The sequence below is a fragment of the Notolabrus celidotus genome, chromosome 6, assembly GCF_009762535.1.
Source record: "Notolabrus celidotus isolate fNotCel1 chromosome 6, fNotCel1.pri, whole genome shotgun sequence".
Taxonomy (NCBI): Eukaryota; Metazoa; Chordata; class Actinopteri; order Labriformes; family Labridae; genus Notolabrus; species Notolabrus celidotus.
The window spans coordinates 25,162,763-25,179,878 of record NC_048277.1 but is presented as its reverse complement, the minus strand read 5'-3'; the positions used below and the strand labels follow the sequence as shown (position 1 = coordinate 25,179,878).

The window sequence follows — 17,116 nt, the reverse complement described above, 5'->3', positions numbered from 1 at the left end:
CACTCACGTCTTTCGACCTTTGTGTTCATAAATGGGTAATTTTGCAGTGTGATTTGTGCACAGCAGAGTACTATATTGCCTTTGGTAGGGTTGGAGTTAATTAAAAATACACTTTATTTCATTGTCAAGGAATCACAACATTATAACACTATATAATGATATATTTCTGGTTTAGAAGTAACTGCAGTTTTAATTTCATGAAGCATAAAGGTAAAAATGTCTTCCACATGTATTTAAGTATATCAAGGCAATACAAGTCAAACAGGAAACACTCCTATATTGACCTTTAGTTCTCAAATAATAGTTTCTGTTATTGTTATCATTTATAAAATCCAGGATTTATGTCAACAAAGAAAGTTGATACATTTCACTTATCAGTATGTTCTCATTGTTGTTTTCCTTCTGATTGATTTAAATTAGCACTTGGATCACAAAATAGACATACTGACTTAAACAGTATTGGCCAAGAGAAGGTGTTATCAATTATCCCAAAACAAGCTCCATTTAAAGTTGTGGTAAATGGATGCAATGATATTCCCACATTGTTGGTGTCCTTGCAGCCTTTCCTTTTCAAACCAGAGCGACTGTGGGCCCTTCCTCTTATCTGCTGCCAGAGCCTCAGGTCTGCCTGCAGGAGGGAGGGACACACACACAGCAGTTGGACTGGGCAGAGAGATAAAGCACATTGACTCCAGCAGCCTCACTCAGCTCCTCAGACAGATGCAACCAAAAGAGGATCGCAGTTAAACTCTAAATTCAGGCTAAATGTGTCCCTGGGCTAGACGATAGTTGGACTGTGCAGGCTTGCTGGATAAACACAAGGCTGAGATGGCCCAGGGGTGAACATGGCACTGTGTGGTGCCAGTTGTACAAAAAGAGGAGCAGCCTGACAGAGATAAAATGCTAAGCTGCATGTCCTTCATAGAAAACATTTTGGGGACATGATTTTTCTCCAATTTTCTTTGCACATTGTTAATGCTATAGTGTCTTTCTTATGAGTTCACACTGAAGCCATGATACCACCTTTTAACCTCTGTTAGATTGTTCATCAATTTTATATCGCTGTAAGAACCATTCTGTAGCTGATCTTGGGTTCTAAATCATATAACAATAATTTCAGTTTAAAGGGAACCAAGCTGTCATGAAAATTTATATTTTGAAATTTCATCACACATTTTTAGTTAACACAAATGCACATTGCTCAGATATTATATTATATTTCCATACATCCAATTGCTGAGGAACAGACTGAATGAATGGAGTAGCTATTAAATAAACCCCTTGTTGATTATTTTGTCAATTGTTGTTTCATTGGTAAATAATAAACCTTCAGTCCCAATGTGCCAAAGTATATTAAGCATTTTCATAGTGTAATACACTGACCACATCACTTAGTTGGGCTATGTTTTATGTGTTTTCATTTTTATAAACATAATCAGTTTGCTCCATTGCAGAATTTTCCTTTAAATTGTTGCCTTTCATATTTTGTATCCAAAGAATCATTGACATTTCATCTGGAATTTAAATCAAGTTTCATGGGTTTTACAGTGATTAGTTGCTCCTAAGTCTTAGTGAATGATCCCACTGATGATTCAAGAGCTTAACTGAAATAACATGTATGGGGGATGAGAAGCAGTAAAAGAGAAAGCCAGTTCTGATATGACACACAAGTCATCCTCTCCTTCCTGTGGAGTCAACAGAGACAGCCCAGAGGATGTGCAACAGGCATGCAGAGCAAAGATGAAGCTTTCCTGGGGGTTACTGCAAACTTTATTCACTTCCTACCCTTTCCTCACACATGATGGCACCCTGCTCGTGGCCTCTCAGATAGACATGTCGAGTCCAGATGGTTCAGTGTGATAGAAGAACCAAGGCTCCCAGCGTAACATAAAAACTGTACTTTGTTGTCATTTGGCGGTGACACTTTTATTTGTGGCTTTTGCCCTCATAAAAGTCACTGCAAGCAAGAAAGTAGCCAACATCATGTCTCAATTTAAATCTATGTCACAAACTAGGTACAGTTAGGTCGCACATGTTCTGTTAGAGGCTATAATGGCAATATTTTTCAGATGTTTTTTCTGTTGTAGGTCAACTTTAGATAGTAAATGGTTAAGAATGCCGTCAACCTTTTAGGAAATGGTGTCACTCATGTCCAGCTTCCTGTTTTGTCCATTGGTACTGAGAGCTTTACGGAGTTGAAAGCAATGTGGGGTTCAAGGACTGCTGGAAAGAAAAGCATCAGCATGAAGCAGTCAGTTAAATTATGCTAAATATATAGCATTCCTTTATTTCATCATTCAGAAAATAAGATTATCTTTGGCAGAGAATAGCAGGGAATACATGCAACATTCTACCATTTTATCAAATCATTAAAGATTCCCTGTTAAATGAGTCAGAGTCATGAGCCCAATCAGTGGTGGAACAACATTTGTTAAACATACATAAATTATCTGGACACAGACCTGCAGGCTTATTTCCTAAAACAAAAGAACTCTGGACATGTTGACTCCTTGATAGCATGAACACTGATCAGCAAAAGCAACCCTGACCACTTCCTGCCTAATCTGAAGAAATGTGATGGTTGGCTATTGTTTGAAAGCTGCTTTTCCACATTGTCAGGTCCAAAAGGTGGATTTTTTTTTTTTTAAATAGCACATTATTATAACATGGGTATACATTTTGATTAACCATAGGATTCACTTCAAGTTAAAATTACAAATGGTGAAGGTCAGAGGTTAGAAGAGGAACCACCCTGCAGTTCTTTGTGAACTTGGCCAGTGGACTGTGTTCAGTGTTGTTGTTTGATTGAAACTCGGCAGGCTGCGGAAATGACTCTCTCGTTGAAAGGGAGCTTCACTTACCCTGGGAATCCTCCCGTAATCAGCGTTATCCCTAAAAGAAAACACTTTCAGTGGAACAGTGCAATCAAAAAGTCATGCAGCCATGTTAACTGCTTCCTGTATTTAGCAAAACAAAAGAGAGCTGGTTTCACATTCAGTCAGTTTTCTTCTCTTTAGACACGATGATTATTAGATACAATGCTCAAAAATGAGGTAAAAACTGAGAAACATGTGAACTTTTCCAGACATAACTTAAATATTCTGATTACCAATTTATTTTGATTTGGGACAATATGCAGCATTTATTCAGTGTGCATTTGTGCTGAACATGTTATCGTGTAAAATGATAGTTAATCTTTAAAAGTGTATGCAGTGCACATAAGTGTATATCCTCTCCTGGAACAGTTTTACTTTCTCGGTGTTTTGTTGTTGTTAAGCTGTATAAACCACTGAGCTTTACCGCCACCTACTGTGCAATTAGCATAAAACAATTATGGACTGAAGTTGAAGCAGCTTTGTCATCTCTCTGGAACCAGTCCTGTGCCTGTGGCGTAAGTGTCTGCAAAGTTTGTGTATTTGATTTATTATTAATACGTGACTCTACTTTTTCAGATCTACATTTGTGTTTATATTAATATTAGCTGTGTAAGACACACTGGTTTTTATCAAATTGGCACTTGAAAGCTTGAAAGACTCAACACAAGACCGTTCAAACTTTCACTTTCAGTTTATTTGTAGTGTCTATAGCTTTTCAGTTCTTGTTGTACACAGAAACGTACAATTTTGAATTATTTCCATCATCATTCTCAATGATAATTAGATGACATTTTCGTTCAAACAAGTCCATATTTTAGTTTGTGTGTGAGTGAGTGTGTTTCTGGTTTCTAGTTTCTACATTTGATATAACTATTTCGACTGATATATATATTTTTTACTAATTAAAAGCTAGAATAAAAGTTGTACTTAAGTTAAACTTAAAAGTATATAGGTTTTTCCAGTAGTAGTCATGTTCAGGTATTAAATTCACATTTCCCTGTTGAAACTGGACTTAAAGCTGTTGTGCAAAAAAAAATAAAAAAATAGCACAGCTGTATGTTATCATGACTGATGGGTTGTGCAGAGTGACAGCTGAAACCAGCATATGTTGGTGCTGTCAGTATGATGGGACGTCTGCTTCAGAATAAAATACTTTATATTGCATAGAATAGCCTAATCAAAGCTAATGATTGTGCAAATTTTCTGCCAAGAGGCTATAGATCAATTTGCCTGATCAGAAGTAACTACTAAATGATGATGAATTAATACCAGGCATAATCTTTCTTTAAAATGTACAGTTATTTTTTCGCTGGCACTACAAAAGTCTCGAAATCAATCCACAAATGCCCAATTATGATTTGTTTTTGCGTTTTTATAAATCAGGCATATCTGCGACAGCCCAAAACGGACCTTCGCCTTTATAAAGAGTTTCTCCGTCTTTCGAACCGTCTCAGTTGTCGGTGAGGCCGGCGGGGCGGATCCCACACTAGAGTGAAAGAGATTATAAAGCAACACAACAACAATAACAACTTGGCCGTTTCGCACATATCGCTAGAAAGCTCCCCCGTGGATTTAAAACATCAAGGTGGGTGAATCAGAATTCGTGCTATCACGGTGAAGAGGCTCCCCGGCCGGCTGGTGGTTAGCACGCGTCGCTGTAGCTACCGTACAACTAAGCTAGCAGCGTGAAGATGCTAAGTCAATGGTCTGTGCTAACGGTAGTGCGGCCAAGGCCATTTTAACAAACCTCAGAGGGAACACTGGAGAGCTGACCGCACTACTGGGGAGACTGAGGGGCAGAGAAAGGGCAGACGAAGATACCCCCATGTAGACCATGCTCATGGGGAAACATTGTGTTGAGGAATACAGGGTTTACAGGAGGCATCCCTTTAGTTAACTATGATGAACTGGTCTAGGGACACGGGCATACAACTTCAGTCTGACGGCCTCATGCCGTTACGAAGCTGTTCTCAGCTTATAGCGTTGCAACCTTGGTAGATAACATACTTATACTCAGTGATTCACAGGGCTATGTGTTCAGATACGAGCTGCAGGTCAAGCGATCTGAAGGCTGATTTATAATTTGGTTATTTTCGATGCACTGTCTGAATACCTTGTTCCATGTTTTGTAGTCAAAGCTGTCTAGTTTGCAAGGAAATCAAACGGAATGATTTCCATGTAAGAGGACATGAAGCAATGGCTGATTGTGGCACGATAAGATGAGTCCAGGGGGCTGAAATTGATGCTTTGTATAATGGCTTTTATGTAAAGACTAACTGTAAACCAAACCATACTGCTTTAAGTGTTTATTTATTTGTACAGCCATAAACTGGCTAACCTAACTGAGAAAACAATTGGCAGGGTAATAGAGTATGAAAATAACTGTAAGCTGCATCCTCAGTCCCATGATGCTGTCCTTAGATAAACTACTGAGCACTGACTGGTTTCCAATAATTCTGATTGGTTATGTTGTTTTTGTATAACTCTCTGTAGAAATGCATACAATTCTTTGTGTTGATGAAAGCATCTCTTCACTGCCTCCACATTTTCGTTTCTAGATGCCCTCAGTGATGAATGCAAATGGGACAATGCAGTCTGTCAGCCCAGATGTGGGATCCGCTCCAGGGTCAATGGGTAGTTTTTCACTCTGTGGACAGTCTGAAGTCTTGAAACAAGTGCTTGGTGTCATCGACAAGAAGGTCCGCAACATGGAGAAGAAAAAGGTGAGTTCTTGAGACTGACATTTGGTCCAGATCTGTCCTGATAACGGCATGTAGATTCATCTCTGTGGTGTAAAATACAAGTTATAACAAGCTATTAAAAGGAAACTGTTGTTGTGCTTTATATTTCAGAGCAAACTGGATGATTATCAGGTCAAGAAGGAAAGTGGGGAGCGTCTTAATCAGGACCAACTGGTGGGTACACTAAAGCTTTCATTTTTTCAACCATAAGTTAAAATGTACTTGAGGTTATGACAAAATTTACAAACATGTGACATTTCTCTTTCCTACATTTTTTAGGAGGCCCTCGCCAAGTTCCAGGAAATCACGCATAACTTGGAATTTGCTCGAGAGTTGCACAAAACGTTTATTGCAATGGGACAAGATGTAAGGGCCACCTTTTTTTTCTTTTTCTGAGTTCTCTCAGTGGTGTGTACCTGGGTAACTAAACATATTTTTGTATGATTGTTAGATCCAAAAAGTGGTGAAGAAGTCTGCACGGCGGGAGCAGCTGCAACGGGAGGAGGCAGAGCAGAGGAGGCTGAGGACGGTCCTTGAGTTGCAGTTCCTCTTGGACCGGCTGGGAGACGAGACTGTGCGGCAGGACCTGAAACAGGGAGTTGGCGGCTCACCGCTATTGACAGATGCAGACCTCACAGCTTTTGATGAGTTCTACAAGTTAGTGGGCCCAGATCGTGACCAAAACATCAGGTTGGTGTCAGGCAGTGATATGTTTATGGGTAAATCTCTCAAGCAAGGAGATTTCCTCCTCTGCTTCTTCACCACCGAACAAGGAAATCCATCAACTTGTGTCTACTCTTGCAGGTTGGCTGACCAGTATGAAGATGCATCTGTGCACCTATGGGACCTGATGGAGGGGAAGGAAAAGGCTGTGGTTGGAACAACATGTAAGTCAAATTGGAATTAAAGTTGGGAATGGAGTGCAAGCAGACAACCTTAGTATTTAAGGGAATATTACTTCACTTGTTATTTGCATTACAGTCAGGGGTGCTGATTGGCTGCTCTTTTGTCAGTTATAGTTATTTCCTGCTTTTCTTAGTCTTTTCAGATAGTTATATAAATAGTTATCTGTGTGCTCTGGAAAACTGGTCAGACAGTTTTTGAATGTTTGTTGACATTGGATCAAATGACTTGATTCAAAAAAGGAGCTGTCTAATCAATCTGTGCTGACTTGCATTGTCTGACTAATTTCTTGTTGACAAGTGCTTATGAAGAAACCTCCTAATCCTGAAGAAGAGGATACTCTGTAAAGCTGTTTTGTAGTTGCATGTAAAGAGACAGTTTGCAAAAAGTTAATCAATATCCAAATACTATAAATGTTTTCCAGCATTATTGTAATTTAAAGCAAAGTTTTTATTCAATAAAAACTGGCTTTATTTATATGCCCAGCTGGTGGTGAAAATTGTTGGCAGGACATGTAGTCAGATGGATGGTGACACAGTGATCGTCAACAAGCTTTTTATTGTTTTGAAGATGGCCATAATTAATGTGTCACATACTTTCAAGTGACCCAAAAACACTTTAGATAAAGATAGCCAGAGCTCCAAACAAGTGCAGCTCTATACTGTACTGCAAGCCATTAATCAGTCTTAATATGTTAATGTAGCATGTGCATTGTATTGTGTTAATGCAGCATGTGTGCAGTGCTCTGATGTGAATAATCAGGGCTCGGGGATATTGGCGTACTGCATTCTCAGCGATCTGGCCTCAGGACTCGCACTGCTGCATTCTGCTCGGGGGTGAGCGCTGTGGGCTTATCCTGACTCAGCAGCGGGGCAGGGTGCCAGTGGCTCTGTCGTCTGTGGCTCCACTGGTCAGATCTCTGAAGCCACCCTATGATACTGGTGGTGGTGACCCAGTTCCCTTTAATGACACCAGCCAGCCACCTCACCTCACTTAAAAGGGCTCACTAGGTGACTCAAGGTGATATTTATTCAAGCAGAAGCAGACTTCTGGCCTGAGGCATAAAAGTCAGTAAAGGAAATAACTTTGATCTGCTTTGCATGAAGAGCCCAAAGTGGAAATGCCTGAGCTAGCTTAAAGGCTCCTCTAGTGTTCAGAGAATCCCATGTAGAGTCACAGTTGTCCTACAGGCATATTTGTAATGTAGTTGGCAGTACTGTCTAATAAAGGTTGTCAGTATGAACATTAGGGCTCCCCATAGGTAAAGAGTCAACCATTAGTGAACTAAGCACTGCATGTTTGTGATATTTAAGTATCTTATTCAGGTAGGATGTGGTAATATTATATAGAACAGGTGCTCTGTGAGTTCAGTGCAGCAAAACCACAACACTTGACTCTCAGATTGACAGATTGACAGATAAGATGGAGATCTCCTGTTAGTCAGCATGATGGCCGAGCAGGGAGTGAAAATAGGCTTGATGAAGAGCAACACAAAAACAACACTTGTAATATCGGGAATGATTCTGGATTCAGCTTAAGCAACGTGTTCCAGCACAAAGACTTAAGATTTGAATGTTACAGCCAAAATTCTCACTACAGTATTTATGGCAACTCACAGCCCAGATTTTCCTGGTAGATTTATTCCACAGTGGTTTGGGATGTCGTGCTCCCCTATCATACTAACAGTTGATGTAAGTGTTGACTTTTTTTTTTCAGTTCTTCCTGTGACTGATGCATGTTGGGGGTTCGGCTTTTGCATTCCCCCCAAAATTGGGAAGGAAGTAGTCGGAAAAATGTGATGTCAAATTTTCTGAGCACTTATCAGGAAGAGGGAACAGTTGAAGCCGAGTATGTTGACAGCTGCTTAATGTTTTGCTCTTGTTGTTTATCAATAGAGGGATTTTTATTTTAACCAAACACCACATTCTTAACATGGGTCCAGACCATAGACTGTATAAAATATAGACGTAGTATCTGTGAAGTCACCCATCTGTTCCTGAGCGCTGTTTTGAAGCCAATCGACGGCGGCAGCCATATTTGAAATGCGGAACTCAACCAGGCAGAGTGTGACGTAAAGGGGCGGAGTTTGAGCCACCTAGCCAACAGCTATGTGTTCCCATCCGGGAGTCAAGTCAGTCATGTCCTTATTTGGCAAAAACTGGTAATCTTAATATCTTCTGAACCATCGCGTTAGAAAAATTTCACCCCCCGTACAGTGTGTGCCGATAGAGAGGTAAACTACGTAGAGCCAAGCCATTTTTTGAACCAGGCTGTAAACATGTTTATTAATGCTGCAAAGATCACCTTTTTCCCATTCATGTCTATGTGGTTTCCGGTGTTTCTGCAGCCAGCCTCAAGCGGATTCTCGATGAACTGCAGTTTATAACACTTCAGCATGGGCTTCATAGTTTGAGACTGGAGGTTGCCGCTTGGTCCAGACCGTAGCTTTTAGAGCATCATTGTCAGAGTAACAACATTCCCACCATGTGGGAACACATTGTCAGCCATGGTCTTGAGACTAGTTAAACAAAGAGAGTTTGTAGTTTGTTAGGATTGAAATACTCAACGCTGTGAGAAACATTTTAAAGTTGTACATAACCTAATGAACCAAACCTGACCTCACTGCATTGTGATACCCTGTCAACTGAATTTGATGTTTTCACTTTACCAACCTTTACTTTCATGAATTACAGGATAACTCTGCTGTTTTTATTAGTTTATGGAACCAAATGTGACTGACATTGATTGATCTGCAAATCATTTTCTTTATGAAAAAAATTCTGTTTATATGTTACATTCAAATATATATTCCTAATGTTTTTTAGATAAAGTTTACATTGGGGCAGGGATGTTGGTCTCACTTTTGTATGGTCAGAACAGATCGGTAAAGCAATAATGATAAATGTATGCTGACAACGTTCAGTGTCATTACTCAATCTTATGTGAGGGACAGAGTGGCATACAGCAGGCATAAGAGCAGTGTTTGGAGGCATTTCAACAAAGTTAACATGTAGCACATGCTAAGGCTAAACTTGTCACAGTCATTTGTTTCCATAGAGGAAGCTCACAACATAACTGTCTGTTTGATTATTGTGAAGTCCGTAAATATGATCCAGTTTCACTTTCCAATAAAAGGCTCACTTTAACTTCCCCGCTTCTAGACAAGGCACTGAAAGAGACTTTGGACCAAGTTGTGCTGAGTGGGTACTTTGACCGGGTCCCATCCCACCAGAACGGTGTGTGTGAGGAGGAGGAGGAGGAGGAGGAAGAGCAGGCCTCAGCAGCAGCGGCAGCGGCAGCAGTAGCTGAATCGTCAGAAGCAGAAGAGCAAACAGTTGATCCAGGTCCTGACTGTTCTCCCAAGTCATGCTGCCCTCAGCTTATTGTTTTCCAAATGCTAATGTAATCACTGCAGAGTGAGGTCAGCTCTGCATTTTACTAAAACGTTTTTCTTCTTACAGAAACTGAAATAATTGAGGAGTTCATAGAGCCAATTTCGGTTGAAACAACAGAGGTGAGATACATTTTCCTCTCTCTTGAAGCTGAAACTGTGTATACATTTTGCATTGTGCTGATATTTGTTGTTTTTCTCCTCCAGTTTGTAAACAGACAGTTCATTCCAGACAGCACTTACAGTGGCAGTGAGAAGGAGCAGGGCGATGAGTGGACCTCGGAAACAGAGGTAGAGGAACAAAGAAAACAGGAAGTGTTTTTCTTGCTCTTTGTTGCAGATTGTTCACCTGCTGGCTTCTGGTTCTAAGTTTAATTATATCCTCAAAGTGTTGTGGCATCAAATGGTCTCTTACAAGAATGAAGTTCCCTTTTTTAAAATCAGCTTTTACCTATCTGGGACATAAATCAGTTGTATTGTCATAAGTGTTTCAGTAGAAGAAAACTCAGATACATTTTCATCTTTAAAAAAAAATTCATGGGATTTCAAAACTTTTGCATTACTTTTAGGACCTTTGATTGTGGACTTGAGACTCCGGTCAATCACAGGTTGCTCCTGAAAAAACTATTGTCTGTTTTCTGCATGATGAGAGCAAGCATGTCATCTCAGATGGTTAGGTTGAGAGAAACTCAGAGGAAATCCTGCAGAGAAACAGTTGTGTTGCTTGGCAGTTATCTTTACTGCAAAGCTTCTCAGGAAAAGACAACTTTTTAAATATGGGTTCATCACTCTCTGCAGGAGGTGTGTGTGTGTGTGTGTGTGTGTGTGTGTGTGTGTGTGTGTGTGTGTGTGTGTGTGTGTGTGTGTGTGTGTGTGTGTGTGTGTGTGTGTGTGTGTGTGTGTGTGTGTGTGTGTGTGTGTGTGTGTGTGTGTGTGTGTGTGTGTGTGTGTGTGTGTGTGTGTGTGTGTGTGTGTGTGTGTGTGTCAGAGGAAACAATGACAAGCTGGAGCAAGTCCTGGTTTTGCTCACATTTTCTTGTTTGTGAGATCAGATGAGGTGGTATAAAGTTCTGTGTAGAAGCTCTACTGTCAGAAAAGACAAAGTTGAAGGCTGAGTAGGTGTTGGTGGGAAACCTTATGGGAGACCTAGTCGGCAGTGGTTTCCTTTCTTTTTAATGAACTTTTTTTCTGACAGAATTTGACAAATGTGTATAATATAACAATAATAACAATTAACAAGGAAAAAAAGAAAGAAAGGTGATTAATAATAAAATAAAACAATAACTGAAGAGGAGATGGGTCTTGGTCAAACCTTATATGTGACAGTGAGCGGGTTGTCTCATATTCCAACAATCGGGGTTGTAGAAATAAGACAGGACATGGGTCAGTTTCCATTTTTTAGCAAGAATCTTAGCCAAAAGGTTTGTTTTCTGTCAACATGGTTGTTGTCGTTAGCCACAGGGCAGATATTTGCTGTTTGTCAACACTACGTTCCTTCTAGATCTCAATAGCTGTCAACGTCCTGATTGGAAATACAAACATTATCCTGCAGATGTTGAATCCTAATTATCAAACACTTACCTGGTGATGGGGAGAGGTTTACTGATCAGAGTTTGGATCGCTGGATAGCTTGGCCTCTCATCTGTACCAGTCAAGGGCCAAAAAAGACTCAGCCTGTGTTTGTTGCAAAGGACGGATCGGGTCAGAATCTCCCAATCGTCCTGTACTCTTGTTTGGCTTTGTAAGTCTCAGTTTCAAGCGGTGAACTTTTTACTTGCAACCCAGGATGTTAGAATAACAGCAGTGTCTAATGAGCGTCGAACCACTGATTCATTGTTCCACCTCTTCTTATAGTTCACATGCTCTGTCTATCTACCCTCAGGCTATCAGTGCAATGCAGCAGCAGCAGCCTGTGCAGCCTGCAGCCTCCCCTGTTTCCCTGGATACCCACCCCATGGGCTTAGTGTCTCCTTCCCCACCTTCGGACCCCATGGCCAGGAAGCAGGTGGTGCAGGACTTGATGGCACAGATGCAGGGAACGTATAACTTCATGCAGGTGAGGACTGAGGACTTTGTGCTATGAGCCGTTTACTGTAGCTGGTTAGCTCAGTGCTCATCACTCCTCTGTTTCTCAGGACTCTATGCTGGAGTTTGACGGACAGCCCATTGACCCCGCCATCGTCTCAGCTCAGCCTATGAAAGCTGCTCAAAACATGGACTTACCACAGATGGTCTGTCCTTCAGGTACGTTTACTGAGTGAGAGTATCAGCTATGATGACAATGTGTGCTTGAAAATGTCACTCAGCTGGATTTTCTCCTCAAATCTTCTCAGTTCACCCAGAGTCCCGGCTATCGCAACCCAACACTGTTCCTGTCCAACCTGAGCCCTCACAAGTGAGTGACTGAGCTTGAGTAGGCAGTACTGACTGTGAAGACACCCTGATGGAAAGGAGACAATTTAACCTTATTCTGTCTGTTTTTAGGTCCCTATCGTCTCACCAACTCCGCCCCCAATGTTTCAGACCTCACACACACCAGATCCTCGACCCCCAACAGAATCCATCGACCCCATTCAGGTAAGCTAGAACTTAAGTCTCTTTTTGACACAAATAAATACCCAATGTGTGTCAGTACTTCACCGTAGGTTAATACATTTTATGAAAAGCCAAGAAAAAGGAGCAGAAAAGAGACCCCACTCCATCAGGAGAAGAATCAATAAATCTGAACTTTAAAACCTGCAACAGTGTTTAAAGGACATCGAGAATATTGTCATCCCCCTCATTCACTCTGCAGCTTCACATGATGCATTTTCTATACCAATAGTGTTATCTCCTCCTTTCAACAGACCTCCATGTCCTTGTCGTCGGAGCAGCCTCCACCCTCCACGGCTCTCCCACCTGCATCTCAAACGCAGGTTTTCCAGCCTATTTCCAAGGCTCCTCACAGCAGCGGCATCAATGTCAACGCAGCACCATTCCAGTCAATGCAGACAGTAAGGCCTTTATGCTGACACTTATTCTCTATAACTCATTTAAACTCACTGAATAGTTGGCTTATCATCATTTTATCTCTTAATTAAAAGACTACACTGGCTGTGACAATCTGGAAAGATCTTGTTAACGTTAATGGTAATGCAGTGACGACTTCCATAAGAAGTACTTTTAGAGTTCTAAAGTGCCCTCTCATCAAAATGCAGTTGAAAACGTTTGTAGAGAAGCAGCTATTTCCAGGAAATAGTGAGTAATGGACTTAAATCCTAATGAGCCTGTGACCTTTCCTCTGGTTTTGGCTTCACAACAATGTGCTCCTTGTTCACCCTTCAGGTGTTCAACCTCAACGCTCCGGTCCCGCCAGCGGGTGAGACGGAGGCTTTGAACCCAGCCAGCCAATACCAGAACAGCTACAACCAAGCCTTCAACAGCCAGTCGCAGCATCCTGTGGAGCAGACGGAGATGCAGTCAGAACAACTGCAGTCTGGTGGGCAGATTTTCACTGTTTTCTCATTATTTTACTGACAGGACTGATTTGTACTATGTTTTGGCCCTTTTCCACCGGCTTGTCTTAGCCCTACTCTACTCGACTTGACTCGACTCTACTCGGTTTGTGTTGCGTTTCACGGGTGCGGTACCTGGTGTCAGATACCAGTTTTTCGTACCTGCTCTGCTCTGGTTCCAAGCGAGCTGAGCCGATACTTAAAGGTGACGTCGACGGACTGCCGGCCACTGATTGGTCAGAGAATGTCGTCACTGAAGAGTCATGAGCGCGACGCCCAACACAGGAATCAAACCCGCCATTTTTAAAAAACGACATCAGTACTGTATAATGTCTGCACGCAAAGTTTCTCTGTGGCCTGCGACAAAAAGCCACAGACCGAGCAGCAAGTACACCATCGCCTCCATGTCCTCCATTGTTTGTGATTGTTGGTCGGGCTGGTGGAAAAGGTACCCAAACTGAGTCGAGTCGAGTCGAGTCGGGCTAGAACTGTGTAGTGGAAAAGGGCCTTAAGTCATCCCAGATTTAACACTGCAACACTTCATGCTCAACGAGATACTGACTTGCATCTGTTCTGGGGGAATGCAACCCCATGTTTTTTTTAGTAGTTGGTGCCTTTCATTCCCAAGACCAGTCAGGGGGCCATCAGCAGCCTTCTCCACAGGGCTCAGGCTTCGGCAGGCAGCCTCAGTCATTCTACAACAGCAGGGGCATGTCCCGTGGTGGACCTCGCAACGCCAGGGGGATGATCAATGGCTACAGAGGATCAGCTAACGGATTCAGAGGTCAGCTCACAACTTTCAGCAAACAATGATGCCATTTCGTTTCACCTCAGCAAGCAATGTTGCGTACAAAACGTAACATTACTGGCTTTATCTATCTGGTGAAGTATTACCTTCATGTCATTGAGTCATGCAGCTTATGTCAGTTATGTTATGGCATTACTTTAAAAAATGAAGTAAAACGAAGTGTTTTTAATGAAGGTTTTTTTTGTTGGTTTGTTGGGGATGGATGTTGGAATTACTTTGTGTCACCTGTTTTTACAAACTGAGATGCATGTTTGAACACATCTCTACAGCCACAGCTTGTTTCATTGATAATGTCCCTCTACTTGCAGGCGGCTACGATGGTTATCGTCCTCCTTTTGCCAACACCCAAAACTCTGGTTATGGACCCACTCAGTTCAGTACACCTCGGGACTACTCGAATGGGAATTATCAGAGGGTAAGTCTGCCTCACACTGGCTTCATGTCATCTTTTTCATCTGTTGGAGGTTCTAAAAATGTATTTTTTTCTCTCCTCGCTACAGGATGGTTACCAACAGAACTACAAGCGCGGGGCAGGTCAAGGATCTAGAGGAGTGTCAAGAGGCAGCACTCAGGCAATAAGATCCTGAAAAAGCCTTTCTTAATGACTGTGACTGACTAACTTGCACCACACTGAAAATTCTAAATTCAAGAATGCATTTGCCCCAGCTCACTCATGTTTTTTTCTCTCTGTTCTTCATCAGTGGTATTTTTCCTGTCTTTAAATCAAAGTAATGCCTGCTTTGATATTTGAAAAAATTAAATCATTTTAATTTGAAAAACGCAAGCGAAGCTGTAAATCTAATCATCGGTTTACATGAGCAATGTGTGACAATATTCCTGTAAACTTGAAAGATTTCATAAGTTATTTTTTGTATAAAAAATGCACCTGCCACTGCTGGTCCAATCCTTGGGAGTTTAATCCCTCTCTCAGTTCTTTTCTGTCATTTTGGTTCAAAAAAGGATTTTATGTTAAGAGCTCCCGTCTCCTTGTTTGTAAATTGATGTTGCTTCAAGAGTTTCAATAAAGTTGTGTTGCATACCCATGCTTCTGCCTCAGTTTTCTACTGTACAGTTAATTATCATTGAAGAAATTTTGACCCTGTTTTCTCTGAACTGTTTAAAAATAAGATGATATTACACCATCTCTTGGCCTAATATGACATAGTGGCTGCCATAATGTCAAGTAATGATTGTTCTGCTCAATTCTTGTTCATTAGAAATAGTGGCAGAAGATGTACCTAATTTGATCAATCTGCTTTTCAGACCAATTATGTTCCTCAACATTGGTCAGTTGTTTTGGCTCAATGTTTATTTAACAGTTAATCATTTTTTATTCTACTAAGAATACGATAAAAAAGAAAATCAAACTTAAAATCTTGATTTTGTCGAGTTGGGCGGGTATTTGAGTTTTGCTTCGACATGCGTAAAAGGGTATTATTTTCCCCGAATTTATGCTCGCAGGCTAAATTCATAGGCGTTCTCTCTTTCTTTGGCTGTTATCACTGGTTCCCTAAATGAGTACGGTATGCATAACCATAATAATAATAATAATAATATCTTTATTTATATAGCATCTTAAAAACAAATGTTTACAAAGTGCTTTGACAAACAAAGCATGGTTCAATAACAGCAAACTTTTCGAACGACAGGGAGGAGGCACTTAAACAATGCAAAACAAAATGCACCGCAAGAGGTTAAAGGGAATACACGTCAATTAAACACAATATAGTGGTGGGAAATAGACCAGTAAATCGTTGTTGAGATGTTTTTCAAGGATAAATAAATAAAATAAATAAATGGATAAGTAAATAAAAGCATTAGAAGGACAACAAGAGGTTTTCAGAATAAGAGGACGACATCACACCGGGAAAATTAGAAAAAATGTTCAGGATAAATTAGGAACATTAAAATAATAAATGAAAAAAAAAAATCAAATACAATTTAATACTATTAATTATTTGGATAAAAACTAAAATTAAAAATAAAATAAAAGTAAAAGTTATTAGAAAGATAAAATCACATAAAAGAAAGTCTGTAAAAATGGGTTTCAAGTAGAGATTTAAAAGATGTCACTGACTCTGCGAGCCTTATCTCCTCAGGGAGGTTGTTCCAATGAGGTTGTATGTAACGACTACTTTCTTTAATTGATAATTAAAAAAGATGAAACAAATAAGGGTGAATAAAGTGCCCATCGGTCATTTTCCTATTCGTTTTCTTTAATCATTAATTCAGTCAAAAACTCAAGGATACTTGACCTACTACCATAGGAGACCAAGAGGACTAGTTACATTTTTACTCTGCACCTGATGTAAAATTATTTTTAACAACTATTAAGTAATTGCAATATGGGGCACTGTTTGTAAACTTGTGCACACTGAAAATAACAGCAAAATTTTTCCACATTTAGCTCCAAAACGTCATAAAAATGTAGAGTGAATTTTTAAAAGTAACTTTTTTTTTATCACATTTAGAGGAATATTTGTGATCTTCTTCACATTAAATTTTCTTGTGAAAAATATATCAAGTTAAAATCATTGTTAAATCCAAATGCTAAATCTAAATGTAAATGTTAAATATAAATATAAATGTTAAATGTTAAATATAAATTTGAAATGTTGCTCCGCGATCTTAAATATTTAGCTGATATGTAGCAGTGTGAATTTTTTCAATATTTAGGATTGCAGAGCAACATTTAACATTTACATTTAACATTAATATTTAGATTTAACATTTATATTTATTTTTAATATTTATATTTAACATTTATATTTATATTTAACATTTAGATTTAGATTTAACATTTAGATTTATTTTTAACATTTAGATTTAACAAAATCTTGAAATGTTAACTTAATATATTTTTCACAACAAAATTAAATGTGCAGAAAATCACAAATATTCCT

The 17,116-nt window shown here is 40.0% G+C and overlaps 1 protein-coding gene across 4 annotated transcripts; it reads left to right on the top strand.

Moving 5' to 3' along the window:
- The first annotated feature begins 3,292 nt into the window (after positions 1-3,292).
- caprin1b (cell cycle associated protein 1b) lies at positions 3,293-15,258 on the top strand. Of its 4 annotated transcripts, none has more exons than XM_034685437.1 (18): positions 3,293-3,391; positions 5,435-5,599; positions 5,729-5,791; positions 5,897-5,983; positions 6,069-6,307; positions 6,422-6,504; positions 9,682-9,864; positions 9,982-10,034; positions 10,119-10,202; positions 11,794-11,967; positions 12,047-12,155; positions 12,245-12,306; positions 12,396-12,488; positions 12,758-12,904; positions 13,236-13,389; positions 14,010-14,189; positions 14,522-14,628; positions 14,714-15,258. In XM_034685437.1, exons 2-18 carry the CDS (start codon positions 5,435-5,437, stop codon positions 14,798-14,800), a joined length of 2,070 nt encoding a protein of 689 aa, XP_034541328.1. In that variant the 5' UTR covers positions 3,293-3,391; the 3' UTR covers positions 14,801-15,258. The 4 variants fall into 4 exon arrangements, with proteins under 4 accessions (XP_034541328.1, XP_034541330.1, XP_034541329.1 ...); XM_034685439.1 differs by having other exon boundaries at positions 3,294-3,391; positions 14,013-14,189; XM_034685438.1 differs by lacking the exon at positions 3,293-3,391 and adding an exon at positions 4,306-4,461 and having other exon boundaries at positions 14,013-14,189.
- The last annotated feature ends 1,858 nt before the right edge of the window (positions 15,259-17,116 follow it).